Source organism: Cyclopterus lumpus, chromosome 17, assembly GCF_009769545.1.
Source record: "Cyclopterus lumpus isolate fCycLum1 chromosome 17, fCycLum1.pri, whole genome shotgun sequence".
NCBI lineage: Eukaryota > Metazoa > Chordata > Actinopteri > Perciformes > Cyclopteridae > Cyclopterus > Cyclopterus lumpus.
The window spans coordinates 13,112,870-13,130,846 of record NC_046982.1 but is presented as its reverse complement, the minus strand read 5'-3'; the positions used below and the strand labels follow the sequence as shown (position 1 = coordinate 13,130,846).

The 17,977-nt window shown below is 42.5% G+C and overlaps 1 protein-coding gene across 5 annotated transcripts in view; it reads left to right on the top strand.

Moving 5' to 3' along the window:
* LOC117745969 (receptor-type tyrosine-protein phosphatase F) overlaps positions 1–17,977 on the top strand; it is a 153,182-nt gene that overhangs the window by 97,652 nt on the left and 37,553 nt on the right. For 3 of the 5 annotated variants that reach the window (XM_034554665.1, XM_034554663.1, XM_034554666.1), the window contains 9 exons: positions 58–191; positions 593–737; positions 4,136–4,441; positions 5,229–5,422; positions 10,730–10,756; positions 13,729–13,846; positions 14,155–14,727; positions 15,464–15,564; positions 16,941–17,188. In XM_034554665.1, coding sequence (XP_034410556.1) covers positions 58–191; positions 593–737; positions 4,136–4,441; positions 5,229–5,422; positions 10,730–10,756; positions 13,729–13,846; positions 14,155–14,727; positions 15,464–15,564; positions 16,941–17,188 — 1,846 coding nt within the window. The remainder of the gene's footprint in view (positions 1–57; positions 192–592; positions 738–4,135; positions 4,442–5,228; positions 5,423–10,729; positions 10,757–13,728; positions 13,847–14,154; positions 14,728–15,463; positions 15,565–16,940; positions 17,189–17,977) is intronic. The other 2 variants (XM_034554668.1, XM_034554667.1) reach the window with 1 other exon arrangement.

The following is a 17,977-nucleotide window of genomic DNA, read 5'->3' as shown; positions in this document are numbered from 1 at the left end:
TAAGGTTTTTTGTTCTTTAATTCTTCGACCTCTGTGCTCTCACCCCTTTGTACCCAGTTCCTGCCCAGCCGTCTAGCTTTGAGGCCGAAGCCGAGCTGGACAGCCGCATAATGCTAACATGGCTGTGGCCCGTACAGGACCCCATCACCAAGTATGAGCTGCAGTACTGGGAGACTGGCTCAGAGAACAAGGTTAGAAAAACAATGTGAAGTTATATCTATTGTATGACCTAGTTTTCTCTTTATGATGCAATTTCTCTGAATGGGAAGCCTTGGCTGAAGCAATGTTGTTGTAGTAATGCAACTCCTCAGTGATGAGAAAGATCTACTATAGTAACAGACAGCAACGTTTTCTGTTCTGTCTCTCTGTGTTGCGGCCTTTCGTTCACCTCTGCTGGACTACTGCACCAGAGGTTGCTCATAGATTTGTCTGCATTCTTTACTTTGTAGGGGTGTTATGGAGAAGAGACAACAGTGCAGGCTTTAACAATACAACAAATACTACCCCAGTGGCTCAACACATGAATAGACGTATGTAACTGTCTTTGACTTTAATTGAGTGGCATCTTTCTGTTTGATATGAAACCCTCCAGATACATGTGACCTTCAACCCAGCTGGTTCCTATGCTGTTGATGGTCTAAAGCCTGACACCTTGTACCGCTTCTCACTGGCAGCCCGCTCTGAGATGGGTTTCGGCGTTTATACTCAGCCCGTCGAGGCTCGCACCGCCCAGTCCAGTAAGTCTATGATCTCTCTCCGTTGTCTTACCTCCTTGGTGTCCACTAACCAGCGATTTTGCAAAGCAACGGTCACCGAAAGCCGGATGAAGCAGGTTTAGGTTCAGGCAGAAGAAAGTTGAGTTTTATGAAGCTAAAATCAGGCTGCATTGGCAACTTGAATGTGAAGTCAATTTCAGCACAACATAAAATGCTGACAGTGCAGCCCTACGCTTCCACCACCTCCCCTCTGTCACCAACACTAACCCTCCTGTCCATCTATCTGAGGGCAGGCGCTGAGTTCAGTGTCACAGGTACGTTAAATGTGTCTTGTTCCCACATTTGTGAGCTGTGCTGTGATGTTTTGCCTCATATCATTATGTGCTTTTCCAGTGCCAGCACTCAAAATGTCACTCTGCCAGCTGATTTTTGTTGTGGTGGCAACATGCGTGTACCACCTCACACACATATTCAGTACAATTGTGCCTTGTATTTGCCTATAAATGAATTTGAACTGGAAATCATTAAACTGATATGACCTGATCTGCTATTGAGAAGACATATCACTCTGTTAGAGTTGTTGGAACTACAGAAACAGAGGTGGAACAGACTGGAGCTTCTTTCCTCACAAAATATCTTTGATATTTTAGGAGTACAGAACTTCTTATATACAGGCTATGGTACAGACACTAGCTTGCAGAGAGCACACAAATCCTACAACAGATATGCTTGGTTTTAGTCTTCCTTCATGTTTCTCATGGAATTAACGTTAATTAGTAACAGCTGATTTGTGCCGTGCACATTCAAATATATATGCTGCAAAATGCTGCACTGTAGAGCCTTGCAACACTATCTGGCTGTTGTGAACCAAAAAAAGGTGGAGAACAGTAAAGGATCAGAGGACTTAATTTGAGCTAACATGAATAGTGTTAAAAAGAAAAGACTTCAACAGACCGGTCAAATAATAAATAATAAAGATATCTCTTTGTGAAATATTTCCCTATTAGAAGAGACACAATCATTGAAGAGCTCACACCTCTGACAGCCACAGAGTTATATAACTGTCCATTGAGATCACGAGTGGTGATGAGTCTGTCCTTGGGCCTCTTGACAGCAGGAGTCACAAGGACACATCATTTAGAGAACAGAATTTGGATTTCATGCGCAGGAGGATGGTGTGCATGAAATAATTAGCAGCCTTGAAAGGGTTCTGAGGCAAAAGACAGGAAAAGTGTGACATTTTCTAGTGCTGCATCTAAATGGTTAGTGTACTTTTTTTTAAAGATTCAGAGCAATGAACATAACTCAACTAATTTACTCAAATTGTGTTTACTCAAGGAAGGACTTGTAAAAGTTGCATGATGCTTTACCGACATAGGAACGGGGAATTATCTCATTTACAGCAGTTTAGATAATTAAAACTCAATATTTCAAGGTGCAAGTCATAAACAGAAGGTTATCTCCAACGGCAAAAATCAGACACAGCATGGAAACCAAAGACAGCAGAAGAAAAAAATTAATATTGACATTTATCATTTGGAGGAAGGAGATTTCAAGGTTTTTTATTGTGTTTATCTATAATTCCATCACTATTTAAAGCCCAACTCTTTGTCTTGCTTTGAAGTCATGTATTTCCTTTGGTTTTGTCCTCCCTTCGTCCAATTTGACTTTAATCTAGCATAATTTTCATCAGGACCTCAATATCACAATTTATTCTGTAAAGCATTAGCATTACTTTGATTCAGTCTGTCACCTTTTTTGTAATACACATGGTGTTGTTAGGTCCCTGTAGTTTTATGTCCACTCCCTTGTGGATCAGGGACCGCCTGAGGAGACTCAGTTATCTTCTGTTAAGCTTCAATGTTTTGGTAGGTGGAGTTTCATGTTCTAGCATTAGTTTATTGGATTCATATTCCAGGGAACTGTTCATTGCTCTGCTTGTTAAAAAAAAAAGGAAATATCATTGGCATGCTTTGTAAGAACACCCTGGTTTGAATTTTCTTTTCTTTTGAATAGGTCTTTTTTTTTTGTTGAACAAGTCTGTGATCGAGTTAGTTGCATGAAATGTTTGAATGCTATTGTGTTTAGTTTCATTGTTCTTGTTCCCTATTTTTAAATAGTATATTGTTTTTTGTTTGTTTTTACCTCTGGACTTGTGAGCTTACATATATTTTATGCTGTGGCTGTTGTAAATAATCAAATTTATTGCATCATTCTTATTATTATAGAACAACTCTTAACTCTGTTATATCTGCTTCTACACATACTGGGACGAGCCAGAGGAGTTAGTGGTTATAAAAACATAGCAGTGTGAGGTGGACAAAATATAATTGAATCTGAATCTGAAACGGTAGTTTTAAATTATTATGTTTTTGTTTGGGGTCATTTAAATCCAAAGGGTTAATGAAAAAGCAGAAATCATATAAATATTGTTTTCCATTGTGGTGGCTACAAACCAGATGTTGACAATAGCCAGGATGTTCATGAAATGATAGCTTTTTGTTGACAGCCCTGTGTATCTCAGCTGCAGCACTGAGCAGTGTCTCACAAACACTTTGAGGCCCAGAGCTTCTGCATCGATGTGTGAACACCAGTCAACACTGTCAAGCACTTCTTCACACACTCTCACATCTATGGCCAGTTTATTGCTCCCTCTGCATGCTGCGAGAGGCAGCAGAGAGGGCAGTTTGGGACAAATTACGTCTTTACAAAAACATAACCTTGTAAAAATTTGGCACATTTTATATTCGGTTCATCCCACCCTGTAGTTCCATGGCCTCTCGCATTAATGCAGTTCTAAACACAGCTTCAGCTGTCGCCTGGTAATGTGTTTTTGAAGCCAATCTCCCAGTCCGGAGGCAGCATTTTTAGTATGGAAGCTTTTTTGTATTCAGTATAATAAAAAATAAAAATGTAAGATTCAAACTTTTAATAAAGGTATCACTGACAGTATGAGTAAAAAAATGTTGGGATTCCACCAGCTCAGAAATAGACTTTTATTACAAGGTAGATGACATATCCAAAATATGGAATAGGTTGGCAGGACCTTGATATCAGGAAAATAAAAATAAAAACACACTTTCTTTCTATGGCAACAAATAAGCAAAACAGACTAATGCCACATTTAACACTTTTTATGTAGTGTAATAAAATAATACAGAAATCTGCTTAATAGTGTCAGATGAGCCAGACAATTATAGTTTCACTTTTTATATGTAGCTTAATTTTTCATGCACACAGTAGGTGGTGAAAACTCAAATATCTTACACTTTGAATGTTACATTTTAATTGTCTTATTCTCTCCTGTACAACAAGCTTCCATAGTTTTTTCCTTGTGTTTGCTTGTGTTTTCGTTTTTTTTTTTTGGTTTGCTTGATCCGTGCCCCCGTCCATGTGGTTGTGCTCCCCTCCCCCTGCAGCCCCATCCGCCCCCCCTCAGGATGTACATCTGGTCAGCCTGAGCTCCACCAGCCTCAAGGTGAGTTGGGTGGCCCCGCCCGCCGCTAGCCGCCACGGCGCCATCGTGCGCTACACAGTCAGCTACCAGGCCCTGGCTGGGGAGGACACGGAGCGGCATGAGGTGATGGGCATCGGTGCCGACGCAACCAGCTATTTGCTGGAAGGCCTGGAGAAGTGGACTGAGTATCAGGTGTGGGTGAGGGCACACACTGATGTGGGCCCGGGCCCTGAGAGTGCCCCGGTGAGGATGAGGACCAAAGAGGATGGTAGGTTGACACCTCCCCTTTAGCAGAGTGCTCTCACACTCTTTTGCTTGGGGCTGCCTGTCACTATTTCCCTTCACTTCTTTTTCAACCTCTTGTGCACAATTTCTCTCTGTCTTGGTTGATCCATTTTGAGTTAATGAGACAATGGTGCTAGGAGAGTGTGTCCCCTTCTCTTTTAAGACAACATCTATAGAAGGTTAAGGCTCATCAACCATGGGCCCAAGCGCTGCACCTCATTCCTGTGTTTTCACTGTTTAAATTCCTTCTTGTTTTCTTTTCTTCTGGTTGAGGAATAGAAGTAGAGCAGAACTCCCTCTCTCCATTCCGTAGCTCTTGCCTCTTTTTCTCACTTGTTCCTCGTTTTGTTTGCAGTGTGATAGAGAGTGGCTTCTCGTAAGAGAGTCCTATATATTTATTGTGTTTGAAGTTTGTTGCAACACAGCTAATTTCATACCGAAATAAAGGACATTACAGACACCGCTCGACCACATGCAGTCCGCTGTAGGGTGTTTTGGGGCCATGGTAGATATAGAAGGTCTAAACTGAGTGCAGATCATTTTGATTCTTGACCAAATCAAGTATCACTTCCTTCAACAGAGTCGATAAGAAAATAACTCAGAAGTTATTGTGATAGTTTTTGGCTCCTCATCACAAAATACAGTCAAGGGAGGAAAATCACCATCTCAGCATATTTTGACTCATCCCTCCCTCTCTCACCCTGTCTGTCCCTCTCTTTCTGTCTTACTCTTGCCCCCCCCCCCCTTGTTTTCCACCACCTGATTTCTAGTGCCTGGAGCACCACCCAGGAAGCTCGAGGTTGAGGCTATAAACTCCACGGCAATCCGGGTTACCTGGAAGCCGCCCATGCAGGGGAAGCATCACGGCCAAATCCGAGGCTACCAAGTCATTTTCTCTCGGCTTGAAAACGGCGAACCACGAGGCCAGCCTAACATCATGGACGTTGCTTTGCCAGAGGCACAGGTACTGGGCGATGTCTTACTCATGTTCAGTCTCTCTCTGTCTCCCTTTCACTGTCGATAGCTGTCTTATGTTCATTTCTCATTATTTTCATTCTCCACCGCTCCCGTATTCCTTTCCATTCCCTGAGTTCACACTTCATTTCCCCCATACCGGGTGACACACATGGACTTTTCTTTCTGTCGACTGCAGTATCTCTCTCCCCCCCCCCCCCCCACACCCTTTTCATCTTTTTCCACATGTGACATTTGACTCTAAATTGGTACCCCGCTCCTAGAGCTTTGGATTAGCTGTCGTAACAAGATCCATTCTAATTCTACAGTAATAGCTATTAAATATTTTATATGTGTTACATCAGGATGGGGCTTAGAGGAATCAATGCACCTCTCTTTGCGGGTTTTAGCAGTAATACATATGCACTGCCTTGTTACCATGTTTATAAATTAGAGTTATTTTCCTTGACACCGCCCTTAACACATTAATGCAGGCTGCTCCGAATCGCCCAAAGCTATGTGACACCATGAGATGAATGAGAGATTGTAATCCTTAAGAGGGATTCAGAGATTCATGAATATTTTAAAACCCAAAACCCCACTCTTACTTATTCCCTCTCGTCGGGAGAGGAGAGACCAGCTTAACAGCCTCCTTCTGATTGTTTGCCGGGAGTAACATTTGCGCGAACACGCATTCACTCGCACCCCCGATGGCCTAACACATGAACATCTCATTTGAACAAGTAAGCGCTCCCTGGCCACAGGAACACCACAAAAGAAAATCTCTGAGCAGCATTTGCCAATAAATGCTTTGCAGCCATATTTAAGGAGACCAACAGGTTGCTGGTTCAGTTCCCAGGCAGTGCACACTGCAATGCCCTTGAGTGGAGTATTAACCCTCATTTGCTTTGGCAAACACTCTGCTGTCTTCAGTCTTATCAATACAGAAGAGGAAGCAAAGTCACCTTGAAATGACGTGTCAGATGGGCTACATACCAAATGAAGCTAAGTAGGAGCTTGTTGATCCCAGTAGTGTAACCAGGCATTCAGTGATAAATACATAATGAGCTTCTTTTTTTTTTTGGTTGTCAAGCGGCATAAGCACATCTCTCCTAGGATTAACATTACGGTAAATTTTGCCAGATAGAGCTGAGAATAACTGTGCAAGTGAGGCTCTGGCTGATATCTTCTGTCCATGTCTCTACATCTGGCTAAATGGTCCCCCTTCTACTCCCAAACACACCCCAACACCTTTGTTTCACAGCAGTATTTTCTGTCAGCTGCGGCTGACTGGTCACTTTCATGTGACTGTGAACTAGAGTTCTTGACAGCCAGGACCGCATCGTTTGATCTGAAAGAAGACAAAAACACGGTGGCTCCTCGTCTTCCTGGAAGTGTTTTGGACATGTGTAGCGTGACTTTGTTTCGCGTTATGAAAACTGAACTGAACACGACCCTACTTGTTGTGCCAACAATGCTCCCCGCCATGTCTCATTTGTGCCAGGTTCACACAATAAACACAAAGACACACTGCAAATTGGCGCTCAGGATAGGTCTCATGTTCCAGTTTGATCTCCAGGACACCTCCTAAACTCACCTTTCCCTCCCTGGCAGAAACCTGAATTTCTCCACCCTCCTCCTATTGTTTACTTTTCTCCCCTCCCTTTCTCTCATGTCCTCCTTTTGCACCCTTCCCGCCCGAGAAGCCAGTTGAGTAATTACCAGAGGCTTGCGTGCAGGTTGGTTACCCTTGATTGAGTCATCTCAATGGATTGTTTTCTATGAGACAGCGTGCCGAGTAGCCAACCTGCAAGAACCTGCCCAGACATCATTAAAGACCACACAGTCAGCCGACGCTCCCTTGTCCACGTCCGCTCAACTGGTTTTCGAACAATCCCTCCTTTTCTCACACATTTTTTCATTCCCGTAACCCAAAAACAAGTGGAAAAAACAGCACAGATAACATGAGCAGACATGCTCACTGTTAGATCAGCCTTGCAGTAGGAATTCCAGCTGGCTGAGAAGAGTTCATGACTCATCCTAGACTCATGCAAATCCCACAAATGCTCACCTGTAATTGATCATGAATAACAGACAAAAAACAATTTTCTTCTAGTGTTTCTCTCAAGAATTTACCAAATGTGTTGTGAAATCAGTTCCATAACCACCCTTTCACCTGCGTTGAATGCACAGTAAGCCTGCCAGGAGGGGAAAAAATAAAAACATTATCCAGAGCTCTCACAACATAGCACAACCTCACCGTAAGCTTCAATCATAAATCTACGCAGATTGCAGATTCGGTCAAAATCGCGATGACCTCTCATCTTGTCTTTGTCCTCCTCTTCACCCTCTCTCAGGGTTAGCTGAAACGCTGGGAGGAGAACTAGGAGAGCCTGCCTGTGCGTGGGCGGTTAAAGCGCCTCTTTTCTTTTCAAGCAGGGGCCCACACAGCGCCCTCGTTTCCCTGCTAAATTTAAACCAGAGACCATGTTAGCAGTGTGATGTTATCAACCCCTTTCTAACTATTTCTATTGGGAGAGTGGCCTGAACCTGAGTGGGCAACTCCACACCACATAGCCTGCTCTATCATTTTTCACTCACAGCAACCTATAGGCCCATGGGTTTTCTATAGCCATCTGTGAAAAAAATTATATATATATATATATATATATACATGTATATATGTGCATATATTTATATATGTATACATATATATATGTATATATGCGTGTATGTGTGTATATATATATATATATATATACATATATATATATATATATATATATATATATATATATATATAAATAAATACATACATGGCTAATATATTATACATTAGCCACTATAAATGTTTTTGCACAAGTTTGCCTTTATTCAGCCCTACTTTTCCAGGTTAATTTTGTTTGACCATTCATGCGTTTTTGTGGTGTGTGTGTGTGTCTGTGTGTCTGTGTGTGTGTGTGTGTGTGTGTGTGTGTGTGTGTGTGTGTGTGTGTGTGTGTGTGGGAGCGAGCCAATGCCTCACTGCGTCTACGGCCTTCACTGCCTCAGATTGAAGTTGAATGTGAATTGGAAAAAAAAGAGAAAAGAAGCACCTCAGCCCGTTTCACTCCATCAATCATGACAGCTCCTTCTCTTCCACATCACTCGTCTCCCCCCTCGTTCCCATTTTTATAGCCACACATCTCAGCCCATGTCATCACATTTGCATTCACTCGCCTGCAAATTATACCGCTCCGTTTTCACAAACGACGCTTATCAGCAATGATGTGTTTTCAGCTTGCGTTGGCATTCGAAATAAAAATGGGGGATAATTTATAATTCTCCCATGGATTTAAGCAGAAAGCAAAAGCAGTTGCGATAGAAAGGGATTAAGCCCAAGATGAGATCGGAACTCTTGCGAACCTTAATGTGTTGACATACTGAGTGGAGTCGACGGTAAACAAATTGAGCAATTAGGAACGCCGTAAACCGTTGTTCATAGAGTTAAGTAGCAGCTGGTCTTAAATGGTCTGCTTTAGTGCCCCGCGACATCAGGGGAGCATGAGGCAGCATTTTTGGATGCAAGTGTCTCAACCAGTCGCAACTGGGACCATACAAAGGTTTTGCTTATGCTTGAGAGAGCAGGTTGTTGATGGAGACCCATATGCAGGGAGGAGGGCGGAGAACTTTGGTCTTTTGTCTTTTCATATGCCAACAGTCAATGGAGGATGATGAGCACGTCTCTCCAGTGCACAATGAATCAGCGGTGTGTGAGGCTCACTCTTTGTTTTGAGAGAGTCTGGAAAGACAACAAGGGAAAGATAGGCTAGCAGGAAGGCAGGCAACTCTGCTGACTTTTATAATAAACTTAATTCTCTTCTTCTTAAAGGACCAGTTCACCTAAATTACAAAAAAATGATGTTCTCATTTTCTGCCAGGGCTGAACAATATGATGAAAATATCTAAATGCAATGTTTGCAATATTGTGAGTGAGATTTAATGGCCCAGGCCTTTATTGGTGGTTTACATTAAACTAAGCATAGGCATAATAACATTTCTACAAGAATACATTCAATACATTTGTTGTTTAGGGCCCCCAGGCTCATCTTCTTTTAAAACGTTCAGCTGCAGACAACTTACAAGTAAACTTGTTAGTCTCATCTTTAATGTTTTGATATTTGACTGATGAATGATAATGGTGTCTTGCGTTAACTTCATAGACTGAAAGGATACATTTTTTTCAATTCGGTGTGCAAAACCAATGAAAATCCATTCACCTCCATTGTATCGGGGCAACCTATGAAACTCTCAAACATGGATATCTCAAATCTGGACAAATACAATCCAAACTCTGCACAGATTGATACAATTAAAGGTATAATATGTTTAGTAATTTAGGTGAACCAAACCTTTAACTACATATCTCAATGGTTCATTTGACTCCTAACCCCCTCATGTCCCATCCCCTCCATCTTTCCCAGTTTGCCACCAGCAGCTCTTGTTGTAGTTATGCACCCGAATGTTCAAATGTAATTATTACTTGCCGCCCCCACCCTCACCCATCTTTCTTCCTCAGCCCAGCTTCCTCTCCATTATGTGTCAGTGTCACCAGTGTCATCCTTCCTGCCCCTTGTCAGCCAAACCACCCATCAGTGAACTCCTCTGCAGGAGCTAAACTGTGTTGCGAGTTGCTGGTAAACACCAGCAGTTGCGTTCTGCATCGATGGGGTTTGATGTCACAGGGCTAGCATAGCAGCACCGGTAATAGGATTTCACGCTCGGCACCGACGGAGCCCCGCGGCACAAAGTGGGCTTTCACTTCCCTCAGGAATCACTTGGCCAAGCACAGTGAGCAAGGAGAACATTTTGAAAACATATTGAAATATAATGAATAAAAGGCCCTACCTCCATTTCTGGAAAGAGGAATGAGGAAATGCTTCAGAGATTCTGCATAATTTATGCTTTATATCCACCGTGAGATAGTTATCATACTGAATAGATGTTTTCTGTGATTAAGGAAGAGAGCAGGGTTTTTTTATATTGGATTTATAAGCAAATGAGAAACAAGGCAGTGCATCATAAACAATAACGCATTTCACAACCATTGCTCAACTTGGCTTCACAATTTGTTTTATGCCACTCAACTTGTCTTCATTTCTTTTTCTTTCACCCCTTCACTTCCATCACAATCTCTCCCTCTGTATTTTCTCCTGCATGTTGACACCAACAATCATCAGTCGTTGAGCGAAAAAAAGACAAGTGCTTTTTTTCCTGTTGTGTTGTCTCTGACTCATTTCTCTCCCCATCCTGTGTCCCGTGTTTTCTCTCCCATCAGTGGAATATTGAGGAGTCCACCGAGCATGTGAGTAACCCTCATGTGTGCTGCTGGGTTGTCTTGCAGGGCAGGCTCTTCTACCCTCTGCAATTTGGGGGTGCTGTGTGTGCTTGGTGTGTTCGGATTATGAGTTGTGTGTGTTTTTTGTGTAATGCTTGTAATCCACTCGGTGTGAATCCTCCTGAAAGATCCTAACCCCATCAAAACCACAGCAAGAGATGTGTGTCCGAATGATTCCAGGTTTTTATATTCAGAAAAAGGGATGTTCTCCAATCACAAAGCAGGAGGTTTATGTTCATTGATTATCGCGAAGTTGTCTTATATTTCAACATTTTACAAGAATACAAACCCGTAGTAACAGCTGGGCATTCACTCTGATGTGAAGCACTTACTGCAGTGAGAATGCCGCTCTTTCCTCCCGTCTCGGAGTGTACAGTGCAGTCAAAGGCTGTGTGTCAGCATCCCAGTGCGACGCTGACATTAATCAGGCTCGCCTAACCTGCTGTCTCCCCGACTGTTCCAGATGACATGTATATATATATCTGAGTAGAGGAGCTGTGTGTTTTATCAGCGCCCCACATCTTCAAGATTGCCACCAGCCTTTCATGTTCTTTTCATTTTCCTGGATGGCAGCTCACTGCTCCATGGCTGTCACGCAGCCCTTTGTTATGGCTTATTACCACCTAGATGTCGTATCGCACGAGCAGAAATGCAGAACCACTTACTGTTCATAGTCAGAAATTCAATAGAAACCTGCCAGAATAACAAATAATGTAGTCAGCATTCAAGCAAGGGCAAAGAAGTTGTTAAAAAAAAGGTGGGGTTCTAGTTCCCTCTCACAGAAAACATAGAAAACCGGTTAATCAATCCAGTGACCACCTGCAAATGTTGACGGATGCCGAGTTTTTTGGGTCACCTGTTTATCCATAAACACTGGATGTTTTCTGGATGTGAGCAGACCATTTTATTTATTTTGTAACAGCCTGTTAAACCAACATCTCTTTGCACAGCACACATGGCCAGACTCCATCAACTCCACCCACATGGCATGAGTCAGGCTTGCCTCCTCTCCCTCTCCTCTTAATGTGTTGATTAGCACCTGACAGACAGTGCTAGACGCTGTCAGAGGAAGACATCTGCTCATACATCTTTATTTTTCTTGAGCAGCCATGTTTCGGCAATAGCAGTCTGTGTGCCAAGTAACTAATGTAGTGTGACGAGCAACAGACAGATGTCAACAGCAAAAACATTAGCATTTCTTATTGACCCATGGCATGTTCACAGAGAGTAGGACTTCAGATAATTATGCACACAACAAAAAGAAAAGGTCTGAAGCATATATGTTTGCTTAAATAATGCTGCCCTTTTCCCCCTGACATTTCCTACCCAAGTGAAGATAGTAGTGTCAGAATCCATTTCTATAACTAGTAGACTTGATAATCTCTGTAATGCCCTTTGGTGCTGCTCTAAGCATTTGCTCCGAAGGAAACTTTAAAGCCTTGCTTTTTCTGTTTCTGCTGAGTGTTAAAAGTGTTACTAGACCTGATTTGACCTTGCCAGAATAGGGAAAAATATATTTCCGGCTGCCACTGCTGAGACTGTTAAAACCATTTTGTATGATTAAAGTAATGGGGCTTCTTCAATAAAGTTAAAATGGTTTTATGATGCAGTAATTTAGCATTTCTCCCCTGTCTCGCTTAAAGGCTAGTATGGGAGCACCAAATGTCCCTTAAAGAGAGGGGCAGTAAAACGCATTGTCTAACACATTTATACACTATTGAAGGTTCTTCTATGATGAGGAAATTAAAACTTCATTAGTTATAGAAACAGCATAAGGGCAAAGCTGTATAATAATTCCATGTATGAGAAGTGTGCGCGGCGTTCCGGCAGGAAGGCTTGTAGGCATTGGTGTAATCGTCCTCTCAGTGGCCCCGTCACAAACAGACAACTCCAGAATGTTTGTTCAAGCCGGGGGCACTAATTTGTTCTTGGTATCGAGTGTGTGTGCGTGTCTCCGTTTATCATTGTTTGCGTGAACATTCATGTTTTGTTTTTTTGTCCATGCATGCGGACTTTAGTGTGTGTTTTTCTATACAGTATATATGCATCAGTGAGTATGTGAATTCACATATGTCTGTTTACATAAGGGCTTTGTTCAAGCTCAGAGTGTTTAATTCCAGCGTGTGTGGGTGTGTTTTTTATTCAGACGGATGCAGTCTGGTGAAGTGAGTGCCAGCACTGCAGCAGGTTACCAATAACAGTGTGTTGCTTGTTGTTGTTGTTGTTGTTGTTTTACTGCTGTCTGTGTGTTCCTTCCTGTTGAGTTATTGATTTGTTTGACCACCTTAGTGTGTCTGTGTTCTTGAGACTGTTCAACCCAACTTGCATGGGAATCCAGAGGACAATAAATACCAAGCATTGAACCTAATGAATAAGAAAATTAAACGTGTAACATCTGTCTGATGTCTGTTTATCGTTCAGATGTATTATTAGTTTTTACAATAATTCCCACACTCAGCAGAGTACAATTTGTGGTTTTTTTATAGTCTGCTGTGTAGTGATGATCCCAAGCTCCTCTGGGTATAACGACATGCTTATCAATGCAGCAGACTTGAACACTGATACACTGGTGATGTTCATTTGGTTGGTTGGTTGGTTGGTTGGTTGGTTGGTTAATGGGTTCAGAGTGCGCCTTACGATCGGGCCTGGGAGTTTTTCTTGAATAAGAAAAGTTCCTGGTCCTGTTTGTGTGCCTTCAAAACCTTTCTCTGTGAAATGCTCACATTTTGTTTCATGGAATAGGCAAATTGTTCAAGAAACTACAAGTGGATGCAGCAGAGGGTTAAATCTCATATTGGTTTATTTTGGTGTGATCTGTGAGGGGATAGGAGCTTGTGTGAGAGGGGTTTTGTTTTCTTTTCTTTTTGCCATTGAGGCGGTCCCGCACAGACTCACTGATTCCTTTTAAACTCTGACCTTGTGATTTTTCCTTTTTGCAGAAGGCCATTATTGGTGGACTGCACTCTGAAACCACCTACTCTGTCACTGTAGCAGCGTACACCACCAAGGGAGACGGAGCTCGTAGCAAAGCTAAAGTCATCACCACTACTGGTGCAGGTCAGAGTTGGTTTTATCAAGGTTAACATGTAAAACATTGGATATGTGTTTATAGTGAATACTGTGCTATTATCTTCAAGGCTTAAAACTGATAACCTCTGAGCCAGAATAGCCGTTTCCAGTTTCAGTGGCAAACTGAACTAACCTGCTGCTGGCTCGAGCTTTACATATAACGGGCAGATATGTGAATGATATACATTTTCTCATCTTAAGCATGTTTGCCAAAATGTTGAACCATTTCAATTTAATGTGAGGGTTGTTTACAAATAGTTTCTTCTTACTTATTCTTTTGTTTCACTGTTTTTCAGTGCCTGGCAAGCCCACTATGATGATCAGCACCACCATGGGCAACACAGCGCTGATCCAATGGCAACCCCCTAAGGAAATGGTGGGTGAGCTGATGGGCTACCTGTTGCAGTACAAGCGCACTGATGAGGAAAACTACACCGCACGCGAGCTAAAAAAGACCGACGACCATTACACTGTCACTGGGCTGCACAAAGGCACCACCTACGTTTTCCGTCTCAGCGCCCGTAACCGTGCAGGCAACGGCGAGGCCTACATGAAGGAGATCAGCACCCCTGAAGACGTGCCCTCAGGCTTCCCGTTCAACCTTCAAGTCACAGGACTGACCCAGTCCAGCACCCAGCTGATATGGGAGCCCCCGCTGATAGCCGAAAGGAACGGGAAGATCGTACACTACGTGGTTGTGTACAGGGACATCAACAGTCAGCAGAACAGCACAAACCGCACGGCCGACACACGCATGACTATCCAGGGCCTCAACCCTGACACCACCTATGACATCCGGGTACAGGCCTTCACCAGTAAGGGCGGTGGACCCCTCAGCCCCAGCATTCAGAGCAGGACCATGTCTATCGGTAGGACACATGGCTGAAATACATACATAAACATGCCAGAGATGTTTGATTTGAAAAACATAGAATCATGGTTTAATACAGGCACACATAAGCGTTACACTCGCACAGTGAGCATATACATGGACATTATATCACCTGCTTATGATTTTAACACTATAGCTGGCTCTTTGTATGTCTTTATCAGTGCCCCGTCTCTCTCATCTACCACTCAGTACAGTACAGCACTGTGTTTATTGATTTATAGAGTACTAATCTCATTACACGCTACAGTCCCATTACCATGCCTCCTCATCCTGCCACCCATTAGACACAAATCTGCTGCATATCCAGCATGACCCTTCTCATGCATTTTAAAATCTTCTAAATGTAAGATTTCTTATGTATAACCTGAGTTGTGAGAGAGGTCTAATTTAAGACACATGTTGCCACTCCACTCCATACATTGGTTGCTGATCACAAAGATATCTGCCTGTTGCGCATTTCTTGTTGTGAGCAGGGTGTAATAAATGAAATTGGCTTAGGGAGATGAAGGCTATTTTTGTGTGATGTATAACCAAGCGTGAATGAGATTGTTGATGTTCTTTCTACCCCCTGTGGCTTGTCAAGTTTGGTCATAAGGTATTGCTGTGGAATATGCTGTACAGTAGCGTGAAATTCTATTAAGCACAGAGATTACAATGTGTGGTGTACAAGATGTTTTACTTGAGATTTTAATCGAAGAATTTTCCCACTCTAGATTTTCCCACCCTGAATTTTGGTGTCAAAGCAGTCATGAAAACATCAGTCCTCCTCACTTGGGATTTGCCACTGAACTACAAATCCCAAGTGCCTTTCAAGGTCAGTACTGAGATTTTTTTTTCCATCTACCGAAGGATATAAACAGATACCGATACAACATTTTACCATGTTCACAATTTGCATAGAAATAGACCTTAATGATGACTTATACAATATGATATGTATCCCTGTAACAATTGCTAATTTTCAAAAACGAAGATACAAGATGGTAGCAGGATTGTTGCTTTAATTGTAAAAGTATTCATGCACTTTACATGTATTTGTAAAAATGTGATTGCAGCTGTTGACACTTTCACCAGCGTGTGATCCAATGACTGCACAAAATCGGAAAAGCCAGATTCAGGCTCATTTTGTAAAGTGTAATACTCTGTCAGAATATTATTATATCAATTCCCACCCCACGGTAATAGCGCAAAGACAATTTGAAGTGTAAAAAACTGTTGGGTATGCACCAATGGGCAAAAGTGACACTGGCGCACATGAGATGAGGTGTCAGATGAGATGGCTGCCTCCCTTAGGACTATTCTGCTTTTGTCCACGTGTGCGTCACTGTGTGTTGGAGGAAGTTAGAATAAGAGTACTACATTTGGTTTGGAGGATAAACATTTTGTGAATTTAATGTTAACTTAAACCAGCGGTCCCCAACCTTTTTTGAGCCACGGACCGGTTTCGTGTGAGACAATATTTTCACGGACCGGCCTTCAGTGTGGGCGACAAATATGACGTAATAAATAATAATAAATATGACGTAATAAAATCAGCGTTGAGATGCTCCGCCGGTCACTGTCCTGCCGTTGTTGAATTAGAAACAAATGGAGGACACTCTTATCGTAGCGGTTTGCGGACACGCCGAGCTCTTTAATACTACTACAGGTTAGCCTGAAGTAGCGCTGGAAGCCGCAGTCATCCAGACGCAGTTCCTGGAGAAGACGGTGAAATTCACCGAGCTGTGTGCGGCGACGGGTGATGTTATGAACCCAAAAACAAGGGCGTCTGATGTTCTGACGTTTGTGGACAAGTATAGAGTAGAAACAAAGGTTATTTATTTCATGGTGGATGGCGGAAGTTATAACTGTTTTACAGAGATAAGCCACGCCCCCTTTTCGCGTTTAACGCGTCTGTGCACTGACTTTTCATGGGATCCACTCACTTTGCATGGGATCCATTGGCTTTGCATGGGATCCACTCGCGCTTTTGGTGTGAACGCAGCACGCGAACGAACACAACTTGTCCGGCGACTAAACTCACGCGAGATGCACAGACGGATGTATCCAGTCCTTTTTCAAAATAAAACATTTTTACGACTTTGATAAAAAACTTTTCTTTTTTTTTTCATTCACTCGTTCTGTGCGACCCGGTACCAACCGACCGCTGACTTAAACCATAACTCCAAGTTTTTCCTTGTGTGCTCGCAGATCTTGTACAACCAGCAAAGCGTGGAAGTGCAGGGAAACCTGAAGAGGAAGCTGATCGCGCAGCTGCAGCCAGACACAGACTACTCTTTTGTGCTGACAAGCAGGGGCAACATTGCTGGGGGTCTGCAGCAGCAGGTGTCCATCCGCACTGCCCCAGACCTGATCAAGACTAAGCCCAGCACACATCAGGCTCAGGGTGGCAAGATGACCATCAACCTGCCCAAGGTCCAGACCAATACACGCGTCAGGTCAGTACACTTGGAACTGATGATGATTGTTGTCATACAGTAGGCTCAGTTTCCCGCACTAGCATCAGGGATAATGTAGCTTAATTTTAGTTTGATTCTTGGCTGATACACTGACCAAACTTTTCATCAGGGATCATTTAAGTGTCTTGTAAAGCTCTTTAAGGGACCTATACATTATTGCTATTAATTGTCAAAGCAAATAGTGGCATTTAAATAAGTCAACACTGTTTTGACATTCATTTGTGCAAATATGCTAAACAACAATCATGTAGTTAATCCACTGATTAATTTGATTGTTGATCAAAACAAATGCATTTACAATTGAATTTGATGAAAAAAATTCAAAAATATAAAAACTACTAAAACAAGACAAGAAATAAACACGTGAATTTGCCCTTAAAATGTGAATATCTTGGGGCTTGTTTGACACTCGTTTGACACTTGGATGTCCTCTCATCACTGAACATCCTTACTTGCAGCAACAGCAGGACAAGTGGCACACTTGTATCTAATCAATACTAAATCTATTTTGAAACTTAAAACTTCAACTTTTAATCCGAGCCAACTTCATGACACAGCGGCTGATGATAATCAAGGCTTTTAACATCAGGTGATGCTGGATTATCTTTTGACTCAAATTGTTGAGAGCAGAATTGTGCCTGACCCCGACAAGTATAGTCTTTCCTCCAGACACACACTCACAGACACATCTGAGTTGGGGAGTGCACAGGGTTGATTGGTAAAAAGATTACAGGGCTGGCCAAGCTCCAGCTCAGATTGACAGGCAAA